This window comes from Gopherus evgoodei, chromosome 12, assembly GCF_007399415.2.
Source record: "Gopherus evgoodei ecotype Sinaloan lineage chromosome 12, rGopEvg1_v1.p, whole genome shotgun sequence".
Classification (NCBI taxonomy): Eukaryota; Metazoa; Chordata; order Testudines; family Testudinidae; genus Gopherus; species Gopherus evgoodei.
Genome location: NC_044333.1, coordinates 23,284,344 through 23,301,015, shown reverse-complemented (window position 1 = coordinate 23,301,015; position 16,672 = coordinate 23,284,344). Strand labels below are relative to the sequence as shown.

General features: G+C 38.0%; 1 protein-coding gene and 1 long non-coding RNA gene across 6 annotated transcripts in view; one reads left to right on the top strand and one right to left on the bottom strand.

The window, feature by feature from the left end:
* Nucleotides 1-8,362, top strand: part of LOC115660174 — a 32,099-nt gene extending 23,737 nt beyond the window's left edge. Inside the window, exon 6 of the long non-coding RNA XR_004002771.1 lies at nucleotides 7,808-8,362. This is a non-coding gene — a long non-coding RNA (uncharacterized LOC115660174). The remainder of the gene's footprint in view (nucleotides 1-7,807) is intronic.
* The window catches only part of ZNF507 (zinc finger protein 507), a 47,893-nt gene that overhangs the window by 21,176 nt on the left and 10,045 nt on the right, over nucleotides 1-16,672 (bottom strand). For all 5 annotated transcript variants that reach the window (XM_030581236.1, XM_030581238.1, XM_030581233.1 and 2 more), the window contains exons 3-4: nucleotides 16,521-16,626; nucleotides 9,638-9,752 (exon numbers count right to left, since the gene is read on the bottom strand). In XM_030581236.1, the coding sequence (XP_030437096.1) occupies nucleotides 9,638-9,752; nucleotides 16,521-16,626 (221 nt within the window). The remainder of the gene's footprint in view (nucleotides 1-9,637; nucleotides 9,753-16,520; nucleotides 16,627-16,672) is intronic.

Sequence of the window (16,672 nt, the reverse complement as noted above, 5' to 3'; positions counted from 1 at the left end):
TTTGACTCTGGTGCCTTTCTTTGTGTGATTCATGAGTAGCTCTGGTAGCATTTGTGCAATCTAACTGGGTGTGGGGCTCCACATGCAGTTGTACTGAGTGATAACAGCACCTGGAGGGGTATGCTGCTGGTCACTAGCAAGGCATTATGAGACAGTCCAGGCTGGTGAGAGTTAAGGGGGCATAGCAGTCCCACAGTCCCAGGCTGCACCCCGGGGAGATCCTGTCACAGAGACAATGGTCTTTAATTTGTCCCTTAGCAGACAACCCTGCCAAAGAAAAAAATCAGAAATCTGTATCCACAACCATTAACTTAGCTAGCTTAAAGACTGATTCATTATGCTGATAGGACAAAACAGACCCTGTGTGTTCTCTCTGCTTTTGACAACAGGCTGCTTGAAACAACACAAACACCCAAAACCACTTGGACAAAATGGTTTAAAATGAAAGTGAGAACACATTCAAAATAAACGCAATGTGTGTAGAATACCACTTAGAAACTAGATCAGTATATGGGAATAACTTAGATCTTAAATCACTGCATATCTGGATTTAAGTTTCTCCAAAAATATTCACCTTCACAAAAGCAAGCAGGTCAAAGAGGCTTTCACAAGTTTGTCCTCGCTAAAGCTGATATCCTATGAAACAATAGATTTAATCAAAAGGACTGCAATATTTACCTATACATTTATTCATTCTGCCTTTCCCCAGGAGCTTTCCTTGTCTCCTCAGAAGGCTAATCACTATTTCTCACATACTCCCCCCCCTTACAAATCTATGTCAAGGCCAAATTTCTGCTCAAAGGAGACTACAGTAGGTTCTTCTTCATAAACCATAAGCAGGGTAGATAAAAATTGATGTTTTTTTAAAATAAAAAAATCAGATTTTTATTTAAATTGGATTGATTTTAATTTAAATTATAATTTTTAAAAAAATATTGTTTACAATGAAATCTGAATTTAATACAAGATATGTTAAGACCTAAACTTATTATAATCTCTTAAAACATTTAAATAGAAAAAAATGCTGAATCCATAAGCCTCTATCAAAAACTTTGAGTCAAAGGCTGCTTTTCTATTTAAAAAAAGAATCGGGAAAAAATCTGACACTTGAAGTCAAGCTTTGTAAATTATGGCACAATAAGCCATCTACTCTATTAAAGGCTTGATCCTCTCAGGGAAGAGGCGCAGAACATGCAACCAGAAAGAAGCAACTCTGTTGTCAGAGCAAGAACACTGTGAGAAGAATGGACAACATTCTTCAGGGTGCAGCCTCTACTGTTGATTTCAAGATCTGAGAACTGGAGAAAAAACTTCTATGGCTGCACATCATTTCAATAAAAAAACAAAAACACCGTATTTGGGAATATTTTGAAGAAATTCCTGTACCTCTGGGTAAAAAACAAATATGCCAAATGTAAACAGTGCAACAAAGAGGAGAAAGGGCCTGGTTGTCAGAATGAAACATTATGAAAAATACTTCAGAAAACAATGACTTTGAAGATGATATGGACATATATCAACAATCTGGGTCAGCTGGTTAGTAAACTTACTTTTGCACCATTCTTATGATCTACCTACTGTGTTTTACTATGCTAATAAATTATATCTTAGATGGTCAAAAATTTGTGTTTTGGGCAGATTACTTATGAATTTCAAAATATTTATGTTCAAAATATATTTGGTATGTTAGTTTGTGGAACTATTTATTACATTTTTACTGTTACTGCTGGACTTCTGAAATTACGTTTTATTGCTCAGTATGATCCTAGGTGAAGATTTCCTGTTTTAAAAGTAAAGTTTATTAGACACATATGAACTTTAACATTTACAATTCTTCTTCCCCCCAGCTGTTTGGTAGGTTACTAGAGATAAGGGTGTAAATAGATTTAGATAATCCTTATGATTTATTAATTATTATCCCTACGTAACTAGGCTGAGAATAAATTATATAATTTTAAACAGTGGTACACAGCTGCTGCAGGAGTAATCTTTCATTTACAATCTATTTGTTTTAAAGCAGTGCACTATCACTTTTTTAATAGTACATCTCAGAAATAAAGGGTTATTAAGATTCATCATTTGTAATGTCTATAAGTTCAGATTCATCTGCTGTTACCACCAGCAGTGTTTCAACTAAACATACGACAGCCAGTAAATTACTTGTACAAAAAATCCAAAACAAATCAAAACTTCGTCATACAGTAAAACCATGGACGAGTTCATAACCAGGACCAACAAATTCCAGCAAAGCTCCATAGATGAAAAGATTGCTTGGTTCATTTCTGCAACAAGTTCTCCTTTTCATCGTGTTCAGAACAAATATTTCATTGACATGGTTCAACCATTATGATGAGGCTATATTTCACCTACTGGATCAAACACTGCTGGATGCAGTGTCTCAGAAGGAAATTGAACAATGTGTAAAAAAACATTGACAGGAAATTCGTTAGTATGAGTCTAGATGGGTGAAGCAACATATACAATTATCTAGGAATATGTGCTTGTGTGACAACAGATGATGGCATTTGTCTATCTTACAGAAACAACTGCTATATCAGGAAATGCCCATACATTAGAATACTTGAAAGTAAGGAGCAGTAAAAGTTATAACAAACTGTGAACAAAACTTCAAGTGTCAAGTGCATAGCTTTGTCACAATGTTGCAAATGTAGCACAGATGAGAAGAAATCTAGAAGAAGATAATGAAGAGAACCTGAAACTTATAACACATGGGCACAGTGATTATATGATGCATCTTTTAGCCAAATACTTAAATACAATTCCAGGAATAAAGGAAAATGCTGAAATTGCAAAACACTTCCATAACAACTCCTTTGCTTCAGGTTTACTGAAAAGAACAGGAGGATCCAAGCTAATTCTTCACCAATACATACAATGAAATTCAGTGGTTGACTGTTTTGAACTATTTATTAAGATCTGACCTTTTCTGATGACAATTTGTGAAGAAAAATCATGACAAAATAGATGGAACTATCACAGCCAACATATTTGAAATTGGACTAAAGAGAAATCTAGAAGATATACTGAATACACTGAAACCTACACCTTTACCCTGATATAACGTGACCCAATATAACACGAATTTGGATATAACGCGGTAAAGCAGTACTCCGGGAGGGGCGGGGCTGCGCACTCTGGCAGATCAAAGCAAGTTTGATATAATGCGGTTTCACCTATAACGCGGTAAGATATTTTGGCTCCCGAGGACAGCGTTATATCGGGGTAGAGATGTATTTCCGTAGCCTTGGACAAACTGCTGCTGTTGGAATTTGGAAAGAACTTCAAGAGACATTCAAGAAAGAAATACCCAACAACAAAGTTAAATTGCAGGCAGTAAAGAAGCAGATGGCTGAGGCACTTATTCCATTTAGTTTTCTCTACAATATTCTCAACTCAAAGTACCAAGGTAGACGCATAATCGCTCAAGAAGATACTGCTGACATGATATAGGTATCTCATAATCACCCATCAATTGTGCCAAACAAAATAAATGTCAAAGACAGAGGTGAACCATTCGTACAGTACATGTTTGTTGATTATGATTTAAAGATAGTCACACCACTAAACTGGTGGGAGTCACTACTTTAAGCACCTGGGATCAGAGTTTGGTGAAGTACTAAACCAGCTTTTCACTGCAGTAGCTTCTTCTGCAGGCAACAAATATTTTCTTCATTTGGACTAATTCATTCAAAGCTGCAAAATGGACTGGGAGTTGAAAAAGAGGGAAAACTTGTCCTTCTCTTCAAGTCAATGAAAAAAACAAGGGGAGAGAGAGGATGAGATCTAGTAGTTTTAACAGTGTGGAAAAACAACCTAAGTAACTTAGGAGGCTGTTGTCTCATTTTCAAGAGACTTAGGTGAACAGAAATTTAAGCTCAAGTCACTTTCAATGTAGGCATTAGTGAAAATTTTCCCAGGCTGACATGAAATAATCAGTTTAATTCATTGACTACAGTAAATCCCTCTGTTCCTTTAGTAAATCATTTAATTGTAAATGTGAAACACATTTTGATAAATTTTGTATCCAAAATGTTTGTTAATAAAAAGATTTTATGCTGTTTTGTGTGTTTAAATTCCAATTACCATCCTAATGCAGCTTGACACTAATTATGAGCAAAACGTTAATTGTCTAGTAAATAAGAATTTCATTCACAATTTTCTAACATACTAAAAATGTACAATAAATAAGCATCTGAAAATATTAAGCTATATAATTGCTTAAATAAATGAATATAGATTCATAGACTCTAGGACTGGAAGGGACCTCGAGAGGTCATCGAGTCCAGTCCCCAGCCCTCATGGCAGGACCAAATACTGTCTAGACCATCCCTGATAGACATTTATCTAACCTACTGTTAAATATCTCCAGAGATGGAGATTCCACAACCTCCCTAGGCAATTTATTCCAGTGTTTAACTACCCTGACAGTTAGGAACTTTTTCCTAATGTCCAGCCTAAATCTCCCTTGCTACAGTTTAAGCCCATTGCTTCTTGTTCTATCATTAGAGGCTAAGGTGAACAAGATTTCTCCCTCCTCCTGATGACACCTTTTTAGATACCTGAAAACTGCTATCATGTCCCCTCTCAGTCTTCTCTTTTCCAAACTAAATAAACCCAATTCTTTCAGCCTTCCTTCGTAGGTCATGTTCTCAAGACCTTTAATCATTCTTGTTGCTCTTCTCTGGACCCTCTCCAATTTCTCCACATCTTTCTTGAAATGCAGTGCCCAGAACTGGACACAATACTCCAGTTGAGGCCTAACCAGCACAGAGTAGAGCGGAAGAATGACTTCTCGTGTCTTGTTTACAACACACCTGTTAATGCATCCCAGAATCACGTTTGCTTTTTCTGCAACAGTATCACACTGTTGACTCATATTTAGCTTGTGGTCCACTATGACCCCTGATCTCTTTCTGCCATACTCCTTCCTAGACAGTCTCTTCCCATTCTGTATGCGTGAAACTGATTGTTCCTTCCTAAGTGGAGCACTTTGCATTTGTCTTTATTGAACTTCATCCGGTTTACCTCAGACCATTTCTCCAATTTGTCCAGATCATTTTGAATTTTGACCCTGTCCTCCAAAGCAGTTGCAATCCCTCCCAGTTTGGTATCGTCTGCAAACTTAATAAGCGTACTTTCTATGCCTACATCTAAGTCGTTGATGAAGATATTGAACAGAGCCGGTCCCAAAACAGACCCCTGCGGAACCCCACTTGTTATACCTTTTCAGCAGGATTGGGAGCCATTAATAACTACTCTCTGAATACGGTTATCCAGCCAGTTATGCATCCACCTTATAGTAGCCCCATCTAAATTGTATTTGCCTAGTTTATCGATAAGAATATCATGCGAGACAGTATCAAATGCCTTACTAAAGTCTAAGTATACCACATCCACCGCTTCTCCCTTATCCACAAGACTCGTTATCCTATCAAAGAAAGCTATCAGATTGGTTTGACATGATTTGTTCTTTACAAATCCATGCTGGCTATTCCCTATCACCTTACCACCTTCCAAGTGTTTGCCGATGATTTATTTAATTACTTGCTCCATTATCTTCCCTGGCACAGAAGTTAAACTAACTGGTCTGTAGTTTCCTGGGTTGTTTTTATTTCCCTTTTTATAGATGGGCTCTATATTTGCCCTTTTCCAGTCTTCTGGAATCTCCCCCATCTCCCATGACTTTCCAAAGATAATAGCTAGAGGCTATAGTGTACTCTCCTTGGTAGCTAAAAGATATACCCAATCTACTGTAAAGGCACTATTTAGTTGTAAATCTACATGTTTTAATGGTTATATCAACCAATAAACATGCACCTTTTTTAGAAAATAAATGAAGTACAAATAGAAAAGTTATTAATATCAATGATTTAAATTGAGGATTTCCATTTAGTGATTTAAATCAGTTCGCCCTGCCTATGTCACCAGTGTCAAGTAACAAGAAATTCCCTGTTCCCTTCAATTTTATTGTTGTGAATTTTAATCCTTTATTGTTTCCTAATCAGGGTGACAGTTATCCATAAAAGTTATTTTGGAACACACACACCAACTTCTGTTGCACCCTTCATCTCGAAGTACAAGAGTACACGTACATCAAAGTGCAGCCAACTGTTGAGTTGGCAGCAGTACAAAACACATGGCAGAACAATGGAGGGAAGACATTCTGGACAAAAACGTGGACAACTGAAAAGTGCCAGGGAATTTTTAACATGAGCAGACAAGATTTCAGGTTTTAAGGTTTTCAGTTTCTTATCTTCAAGATTTCTACAGAGCAAACTTCATGACACTCATTTTATTAACCATTTGAGGCTTAAGAGCAGAGGCTTAAACTCCTCAGGGTTGCGCTCATCATTCTAGAGACTCTAGATATTCCAAATTCAATGCCTAGTTTAAATAAATAATCTCCTTTTGGCTAACGCTTATATATAGCTTTGCCCAATCGTTTCTCACTTTTAAGAGGTGCTGAAGTATCTTGCAATGATGTGCATAGAACTGACCCCCTGGAATAACAAAATACTTATGTGTAAACAGGAAAAAAATTGGAGGCTAAACAGCAATTTTTAGGGACACAACATTTGATTATCTAGTTGTAGGTGTGTAATTATTTTTACGATGTAAGTCCATTCCATAAATAATTATTCACTTTTTAAAACCTCCCCACCAGCCCTTCTCACAGGATGATGCGAGATGTTCTGTTCTTAGTCTAGCACTGAGGATCTCAAACTGTGGTTCAGAGCGCATTTGGTAGGATCTGATGAGAACTGACTGATCTCAGTGTGCTGGTTCTTCTTGTTTCTAGTTTCTATAGTGCATTAAAAACAGTTAAAAACCCCACTTTAACATGACATTTCCATGTAAGCATTCATTGTAGCTGTCATGGGAATATTATGGGATTGTGAATGGCTGGGCAGGTGTCCATTATCTACCATGGTGTGATCTATACTGTGGAAAGGTTTGAGAACCCCTAGTCTATCTGATTGAGATTAGTCCAATCTCTGTGTTATTTGAAAGCTTCATACTGAGGTGAGGTGTCAAAGTAAATTTCAAAGGTTATCAGATAAAATATGAATAATATTAGTCACGAACAGCTGATTATCAGAAGCTGGTGGAGCTATAATAGCTATATAGTAGTTATAATATGGCTGCATATTACAGATTGCCGTAAAACCTGCTACAAAGTGTCCTAACTATGCGTTTCAGAAAGCAGAACGAGTAATAATACAGGCTTCTGTGGGATTAATTCAGACAGACATGGGATATAGGGCTCTCCGCAGCCTCTGCTCTTCCTGCTTCAGGCCAAGCAACAATGGGGGGAAGGAAGATTCTGAGGCAGGAAAGGGTGGGAGGTTGAGCAGGGGAACACTGTGGGGGTGGTAAGAGAGTTGAGAGGAGATTTAGTGGTTTTAGGAAGTGTTTTTCTGGGTCTGATGGAGGAAGGAGGTGGGTTTCTAAGTCTGGGGAGAATATCCTCAAATGCGGGGGAAGGTGACTTAGGTGTACAGAGGTTGTTAGGAAGTGAAGAGATTGAGCTAAAGGATAGATAGGAAGTGTTCCTGAGCCTGGTTGGGGATGTTAGCAGAAAGGTGGGGAAGTTATTCTGGAGTAGTTTGACATGAGAGTTTGCATGGGGAGGGTAGGAAGTGGGTGAGGACAGGAAAGGAGGAATTCTGGTAACTTCCACCTCAGTACTTATTTCAAGAACCAGCCATCTCTGATTGTAGCTGATATTTTCTGTTTTGTTCCTTTCTTTCCTGCTGGAACCCTGGTTTTCCTCTTCACTTTCAAGTTTGAATGAAGAACTCTTGGGAATCTAAAGGAGGGACATTCCCCACCCCAATAAAAAGGCTCTTCTTGTAAGTCTTTGATTCTAAAGCAAATCTCTTAAGTTTTACCAGATCTCTGTGAAGACACTATGACATCCCACATTTGGCTTTGTGACAAAACATCTTCCAGCTGCCTGAAGTATACTTTTGGAAAAAACATTCTAGAATACCAATACTGAAGCACTGTCACAAACAAATTATGGTTTCTTTCTGTATAACACAATGCAGCTGGCTGAGTCACAGACAGTGGGATTTGAACCTGAGACCTCAATATCTAAAAACCTAAAGGCCAAGTTGTACTGGCTCAAAGCCTGTACAGACTCTAACTTCTGCTTTCCAGCCACTATAGAAGGATAAAGTGCCACACTGAGTGAGTATGAATTACATTTGTTTGAATCTATACAACAAACAATGGAAAACTGCAATAGAAAAGGAACTATTATTTTAAAAAAAAGCAAAAGGCAAGAGTAGTACACACTACTAACACAAATTATAGAAGCTTCTATATAGACCTATGAGGAAATTATTAAAATGTCTCTTATCTAAGATTGGTAACAATGAACCTATTGAAAACCTACGGGAAAACGGAGTGGTGCAGGGGCAAAGTACAGGGCAGAGTTTTGCAATATCATGCAGTGCCCAATACATCATGGTTAAGGCTGTAGGCTTGTCACAGAAGCCACAGATTCCATTACTTTCTGTGACTTCTGCAGCGGTCGGTGCATCTGGCTCAGGGGCAGCTCAGGCCAGATGCACCGGCCGCTGCTGGGGCAGTCTTGGGCCACTGGCCCCCACCCCTTCACCCCCCACCAGCAGCAGCAGAGTTTGGGTGTGGGCAGGGGCACAGGACAGGGTGAGGCGGGCTTTGGACAGCGCTTACCTGTGGGGCTCCCCAGAGATGGTGACATCCTCCTTGCTCAGCTGCTATGTGGCAGCATGGCCAGGCAGCTCTGCACGCTCCCTCCTCCCAGAGTGCAGCTCCCATTGACCGGGACCCTCGGAGCCCCCCAGATAAGCGCCACCCAGAGCCCACCTCACTCCATCCTGTGCACAAACCCCCTGCTCCCTCCCACACCCAAACTCTGCTGCTGCAGCGGAGGAAGTGTGGAACCAGGTAGGAGCTTGCCGGCCCCACCAACCCCACAGCCATGGGTCCCGGGCCATGCATTTTTGTTTACTGCCTGTGACCTGGTCTGTGACTTTTACTAAAAATAGCCATGACTAAAATGTAGCCTTAATCATGGTTGCCCTCTACCCACTGCACTGAGGTATTTGAACCTTGTTATTTGTGTCTTATCAGTTTAAAACAAAGCTTTAAAGTTTTAAAAATGACTGGGCGTAACCCTCTGCAGTGGAATGAATCCAAAATGAACTCAACTGCACAGGAAATCCAGAAATCAGCCAAACTTCAATTGAAGACTTTAATGAACTATCTAATGTAAAATATGGTAACATTTTCTTTATTTCCCCCTCCAAAGCGTCACATTTCATTGTTTCAAATTCAGAAAACACAGCTGATAAGTACAACTGAAAATACATGTACTGAAAATACTGTAGCACCATCAAGCTTATTGGATCCTAACTATATAGTTTGAATGAGCCAGCAGCTCCCTCCATTTTTGAATGGAGTAGTTTAATTTGCCTTTTAGTAAAACTTTGAAACTCATATTAAATGCTTTCTACAATGATACCCTTAAAAACACACTATCATTACAATAAACACAAGCAATTAAAACTTTTAAGTTAAATAATTCAAAAGCTCAGCACTAGTAAATAACAATTAAGACACTCACCTGTATGGCTTATCAGAGTTATGAATCCGTCTGTGATTTCGTACCCCAACATATGTTGTGCTTGTGTAGTCACACACATCACATCTATAGAGTTTCTGGACTGAAGGCTTATTCCCTGTACACAATAGATTTAATTGTTTTAGAAATATTTTTTTTCTACTATAGGACGTTCAAAGATAGTTTCAGCATTGAATAGAATTATGAAACATGAATTATCAATATTTTGAAGTGCTATTTCAACACTGAGGCAAACTAGAAATGGACATTATACATAATAAATGTAAATTTAGTTGATCAGTGCTCTTCTGCATGCTCCATGCTATTTATTAGAGCTATTCATATTTTAGGAAGTACATTCTCCCTCACAATCCAGCCTCTCCCCTTCCCTGGTTCCTGCAATCAGGTCATAATCTCAGGTTTGTAATATTATAAAGTGATGCTACAGAAACTGCAGGGCTCAGCATTTCCACTGCAGAATCAAGTCAAAGGAAAAGGTAGGCACTAAGAAAAAAGAAACAATTAACAACAGAAGAAACAAAATCAAAAGCTTCCTGAAAAAGATCTGGCTATTTTATCTCCCACTCATACCCCATCATCATCTTAAAAGAGTTTGGGATGTTCAGATTTAGGGTATTATATAACCTATTAAGGAGATAATCTAGATTTTTGTAAGAACTAAAAAATGAGTGTAAACAGAGGAAAATATTAACTTTTTTCAGTTTGAAATACCAAAGTATTTCCTTTCTGGGACTGACCTCTCAGCCAATGTAAGACATTTAAGCTGTGCTTTTCTTCTTGCAACTGGAAGATAATTCAGATTCATCAACAAGGTTCTGGAGCTTGGTTACAACCCTTCCATCCTCTTCCCAAGTTATTATTAGTAGATTACATTTAGTAATACCTAACTGTGTTAGATATATACATGGCCCTGAAATGACCAGGGTGTAAATTACTGGAAAACTTTTCAAGTGGGACAGAGTGGGGTAGAGAGGAATCCCTGAACCAAAATCATCAGGTAACAAGTTTTCCATTCTGGATCCTGACATTTCCTCTATCTGAGACTTGTGATGTGGCAAGCAGAAAGGAAAAGTTAGTAGGAGGGAGAAATAGCTACGATAGAAGGGAGAATGTCTCCTGTCCCTAAAAATAATAACCGATTTTGAGACCATCACTTGGAGCACCTTCCTGCTGAAGGATGCTTCCACAGAGGAGCAAAGGTCAACCTTCTAGGCCTTTATAAACATATGCTGATCTGGCAGCCATACAGATTTCCACCGTAGTGGATGATGCTCTTTCTGCCTAAGAGCCTGTGCTGAGCGCTCTCTCATCCCTTCTGGATTGTTGTTTTTTTTTTTTTGTGTGCAGTTGAATAAGAATCTAGACATTTTCCTGAAATGGTCATTTTTACCAAGATATATTTTAACAGTAGTTCTCATATCTACTACATGCCATGCTTGGGTGTTGAGAACTGGGCAAATCAAGAAAGGATGATTTCCTATGAAGTATGAAGGAAACTTGACCTGGAAATGAATGATTCTGGGATTCAAGAAACGCTTTGTCCTTTGCTGAAGACACAGTAAGTTTCAAATTTTGTAAGAACAGAGATTTCAAAAACTCTTCTTTGCTGACATGATCGTGACCAGGAAGCAGGTCTCTGTCTTCCTCCTCACCACACCCACAACCACACACAAAGGGGAGTTAGATACCATCAGGTTGAATGGATGGGTCATGAGAGCTTGTAGTATTGTTAGCAGAGTCCAGATAGGGAACAAAGGTTTCTCGGTTGGTTTGGATACACGTTGCCATAATGAACCAGGCGACCTACAAGACACTACATGAGCCTGTGTTTGACATTGGATCTTGTGTTTCAGCTTTAAACAATGATGGGAAGTCTTAGACTCAGGGAAGAAATCCAGAAAAACTGTAAGGTCTTGTTTCCTACATTGGATCCTTCTATTTTAACAGGAGAATTTTGTCCTTGTGAATGCTAAGACATAAAAGGCTTGTGGTGAGACTAAGAGTATCCTGTCTTGTTTAAAATTTGCCAGTCAATAGCCAGGCTGTCAGGCTCAGGTATTGTGAAATGTGATATAAGGATTAGTTCTGGATAGGAGTTCCTTCCTGGAAAGATGGAGTGATTTTAGCAATGTCTCAACTTTGGTCCACGTACAATGGCCTTCTTGCCAATTTGGTTTGAAAAAAAAAAAAAACAACCTGATCAATGTTTCCTCCTTTATCATCTCTTGAATTACTCCCAGTAGCTGAAGTAGGGGAAATGGCAGTGAAGAGTAGCAGGAGAAGGGGAGTTAGGGAGAGTTTGGGACTTATCTTGATAATTTCTTGAATGGTGAGGATAGTCCAATTTGCTGAGTCTCAAGAGGTGAGGTGACTCCAGCAGAGTTTCCTCTGGTATGGGATTAGGATAGAAGGTGGATGCAGGAGCACAAACAGCTCAGACTGAGACCCCCTTCCCTGGCAGGGTTAAGGGATGGGAGCATTCATGGAAGCATCCCTTTCCGTGGCTTCTGACAGAGTCAGATTTATAGATTCTAAGGTCACAGGGGATCATTGTGATCATGTAGTCTGACCTCCTATATAACCATACAACTTCCCCCAAATTATTCCTAGAGCATCTCTTTTCCTTGCAGAAGGAACATCACCTCATTTAATCTGCTGTCTTAAGGAGGAAAATATTCAGCAGCTGCTTTAATTCAGGGAGCAAATACCCAGACATTTCAGTCCCCCTAAAGGAAAGGAGAGAATGGAGGTGTTAGTGGGGAATGTACTCACTGCTGTCCCCAAAATCAGCTTTAAAAGCCAGGACTGCAGTGGATAAGACAGGAGTCCTAAACTGCTGTTCTACTTGTGCTGCCAGAGTCACAGAATCTGACATACATAGGGGTTTAAATGTCTGCTGTCTATGTTAACAGCATTCCAGACCTTGTGTACAAGACAAAGCACGTGGACAAGACCGAAATGCTTCTGTAATTTGCCAGAACTAAACCCCAGCCCAAATGCCTTGACCTAAAGGAGAGGTCAGGAATCAGAAAGATAAAACTGATAAAGGACAAACAATAACAAAAAATATCAGAGAAGAATAAAGTAAGTCTGAATTAAACTTTAAGATTTAAAGTCTCCCAAGATCCAGGTGCCGATCAGCATTTGATTATAATCACTCCCAAAACTGAAATTTGACAGACCACATAAAAAGTGCTGAGGTTACTAATACTGTTAAGAATTTTTAGACGTTTCTTTTAATTTGTGAGCTGAAAGCTCTGATACTGTTACAACTAGCTCTATTCCAGATAGCAGGAATTGATGACACATGGGTTTAAATGTCTGCTAAGGGTTCTACATTAATAGTATTCCAGATCTCAGGTAGAAGGTGATAGATAGGTAAACAGATATATATATAACTTCAGCTAACAATTTTAAAAAGGGGATCCAAAATGAATGCTAACCTGGAAGCAACATTTTTAAAGAGATAAAGTAGCAAACCAATAATTTTCGAAATGTAATTAAAGAAAGTCTTACTTCAAATTTAATGTCATAATATGCAAATATACAAACTTGTTCTTCTTGATTCTTTAGAGTAAACATTTATTGAGTGAACAGCCTATTGTAATTGGACAGACATTCAAATACCACTTCCTCTACATTTCATTTCGTTTCATAGTTGAACAAATAAGTGATGTGAAAGTATTTTTTAAAAATACTTTACATTAATTTGAGGTTTGCAGACAGCTGATTTATTCTCCAAGTGAAAACCACTCCAAAAGTGACTAATAGCAGAGTTTAAACATGCAAAATCAAGTGACAGCAACTGGACCTCTTGGCTGATACTACCAAGGATTTATTCTGCCAGCAATACATACGTTTAATAGACATAAAAATTAGATAACTGCATATATGCATACTTAACAAAAAGTGACCCCTACATGCTTAACTCTACTCCACCCATGAACTGAAACACTTGGTGGAAAATTGCTCAATGCTCTGAGATCTCTACAAGATAAAGTGACATGGAATGATACTGGCCCTACATGCTTTGATTCAGCCTTAAATTCATGAAAGCAAGGTACATCAGACTTTTCCCACAATGCATTTATTTTATTACTGTACCAAAAAAAACCTTCCATGAAATTAGCATGGCAGCCTTATTAAGTTTGTATTAACTGCTTTTGTCACATTCGTTCATACAGGTGAATACATATCTTTTGTATTCTGGAGATTAACACGATTTCAGTCTAGCACAAGACACCAATAAGGTCCAGACCACCCAGCAGAGCAGAAACTGTGAATGATTCTGCTATTGCACTCCCGCTTCAGTGAACTTTCTACTACAAAGTGCCTGCAGGCTCAGTTCCATTAGTGGGAATTAATTTGGCTCTGAATTTATTTTCTAGTACGGAATTAGATATTTATTAGTTAGATGGCTTTAAAGAAAGAGTAGCTAACAAGATAAAAGGATACTGCAAAGAAATCTATTGCAGTTAGAAGTGGCTAACCACCAGTCAGCTCACACTTGGGAGCAATTACTCATACTAGTCACCAGTTTAGATTTATTCTTTAACAAAAAGCAGTTAAGTTATAGTTAAATTGCCAGTTTGGCATTATTTTCCTTCCCCCATGATTTTGTGGGACTTTTTGGAAGGGATTTGTGCACTGTGTATGTGGGAAATGACAAATCCTTATTCTAGCAAGAAGAACAGGTGCTCCTATAATGCAGCTTATTACTATAGTCCATTATTAGGCATTTACAATCCAATCATATCCAGTATTATAATGCTTCCTTTAAGTTTACTGTATAACATGATGAATGAAGAGACGTTTAGGACTGACTGTTTCATAAACAAAAAATGAATCTGTTCCAATTCAGAATCTCTCATATAAACAGATGCTATGTCATAAATTTCTTTATTTTGGGTAGCTTTATAGGGATGACATCTGTTTGACATGATGGCCTCTGTACTGCGGTAGTGCCATAATTTGATTGCAAATTGTTTTTGAAATAATTGAAGATTTCCAAAATATAATTTAATGGAAGTTTAAAAGGAAAAACATTTTTACTTAAATCATATTACCAACTTTAATTTGGGGTAAAAAACCATCTGAAATGAATGACTATAACATTTTACATAAGGTAAAAATGAGTAAAAATTATTAAAACATTTAGAGTAAATTTAAGTCAGGCCCAGCTTCCCTGAATAGGAGTTTCCCCTATCAGAGGAATTACAAGATCACGTCCTTAATTTGCAAGAATTGGAAAAAAAAATTTAAGAGCAAGATTTTCACAGATGACTAGCAGTTTTGGTTTTCTCAGTTTTTGGATCTTCAACAAAAACACCCTAAATGGGGCCAGATTTTTTTAGAGGAGCTGCTCAACACCTTCTGAAAATCAGGCCTCTTTCACGTTTTAAGTTGGGCACCCAAAAACTGAGGCACCCAAAATCATTAGTCACTTCTAAAAACCTTGGATTAAACAATTGCAAGCATTGACAATGGTGATAATCACAGCTGTGCAAACATTTATAACAAAAGCAAAACCAGCAACACCTATGTTCCATCACTTCTACAAAAATACTCATGTTATTTCTTTTGAAAAATGCCGGGTGCGCATGAAGAGTGCTTTTTCTTCTACTAAGGAGCTCTTCCTGCGTGCCCATGCCTCATCAAAAAACCAACCAACCAACCAAAACAAAACCCCTACAAAATTAATCTAGCACTTTCTTGAACTTGGACCTGAAGAAAGTAACAAAACACTAAAAGCTCAATCTCCTGGAATTATTATATATATCTAAAACCCAGCTGGCTTCTAGGAGGACAAAAAAGTAGCTATCGGGTAATTTTATTTAGTGCTGGTGAGGTAAATAACTGATTTTTCTGACTTGTATGTTTAATGTCAGAGCCATTTAATAAGATACAGCATGATCTAGTAGCATAATTATGGAACTGGGTGCCAGGAACTATAGTTCTAACTCTATTCTGACACTTACAATATGGCTCTGGGCAAATTACTAACAGCCCGTACTTGCTCACATTAAGCAGTACCTTCCTTACTCCATGAGCGGTCCCACTGATTTTAATGGGATTACTTTTGTCCTTACAAAACATGAGTAAGGGTGACAGAACTGGGCCCTTAGCCACTTTGTTGTTATACATATTACAACACACCTAGAGGCCCGAACTGAGATTTGGGTCCCATTGTACTAAGTGCTATACATACACACATTGCAGGAGACCGTTCCTGCTCCAAAGAACTTACAAATTAGATAAAAAAGACCAACAAAGAGTGGTAGAGGAAACAGAATGCTTTATTTATTTATTCCCCTCATGTAAACTGAGAAATACTTTTTACCTACTGTACTTAAGTGATTTGATTAATGCTTGCATAATAAAGATACAATAAAATAATTTTAAAGTATGATATTCAAGAGCGTGTCCGTGCGAGTATGCTTATTTGATGTTCCACACCTCTAAGTTATTTGAAAGTCAATTAAAAAAAAACAATCTTTTCGACATCCACTATGCAATTTTCTAAAAATATTTCTTAAAACCCAAAGGACATTAGTCCATAAAGGACTATGTCCATGGCAATTGATATTTTAAAAAAGAAGTGATCTGAGCTATCCGAATGCGCACACATAAAAATATCTCCACTGGTTAAAGACGCTGCCTGTCAAATGCTGATAGGGTATGTCAAAACCATGCAATTTTCCCAAGCCTTCTGAAAACCCCACACACATTTAGGCTGAGACTAAGCATAACAATTTTCTGCCTAAATGGAAGTTTTGAGAAACATAAGCTCATAATACAACACACCAGTAGCAATACTATAAATTTTACTCTTTACTGGTATCTTATGTAAAAATACATACAGTACCTTCTCTTTCATCTGCCTCACTGGAAACTATTAGTTTGTTAGATGTTGCTGTTGAGAGCAGATCTGGAAGACTATGTTGCTCTCTCTCATGATTTCGCAGCTGACTCTGTTAAAAAACAAAAAAAAAAAAATCACCTTTCCTCTACAATATT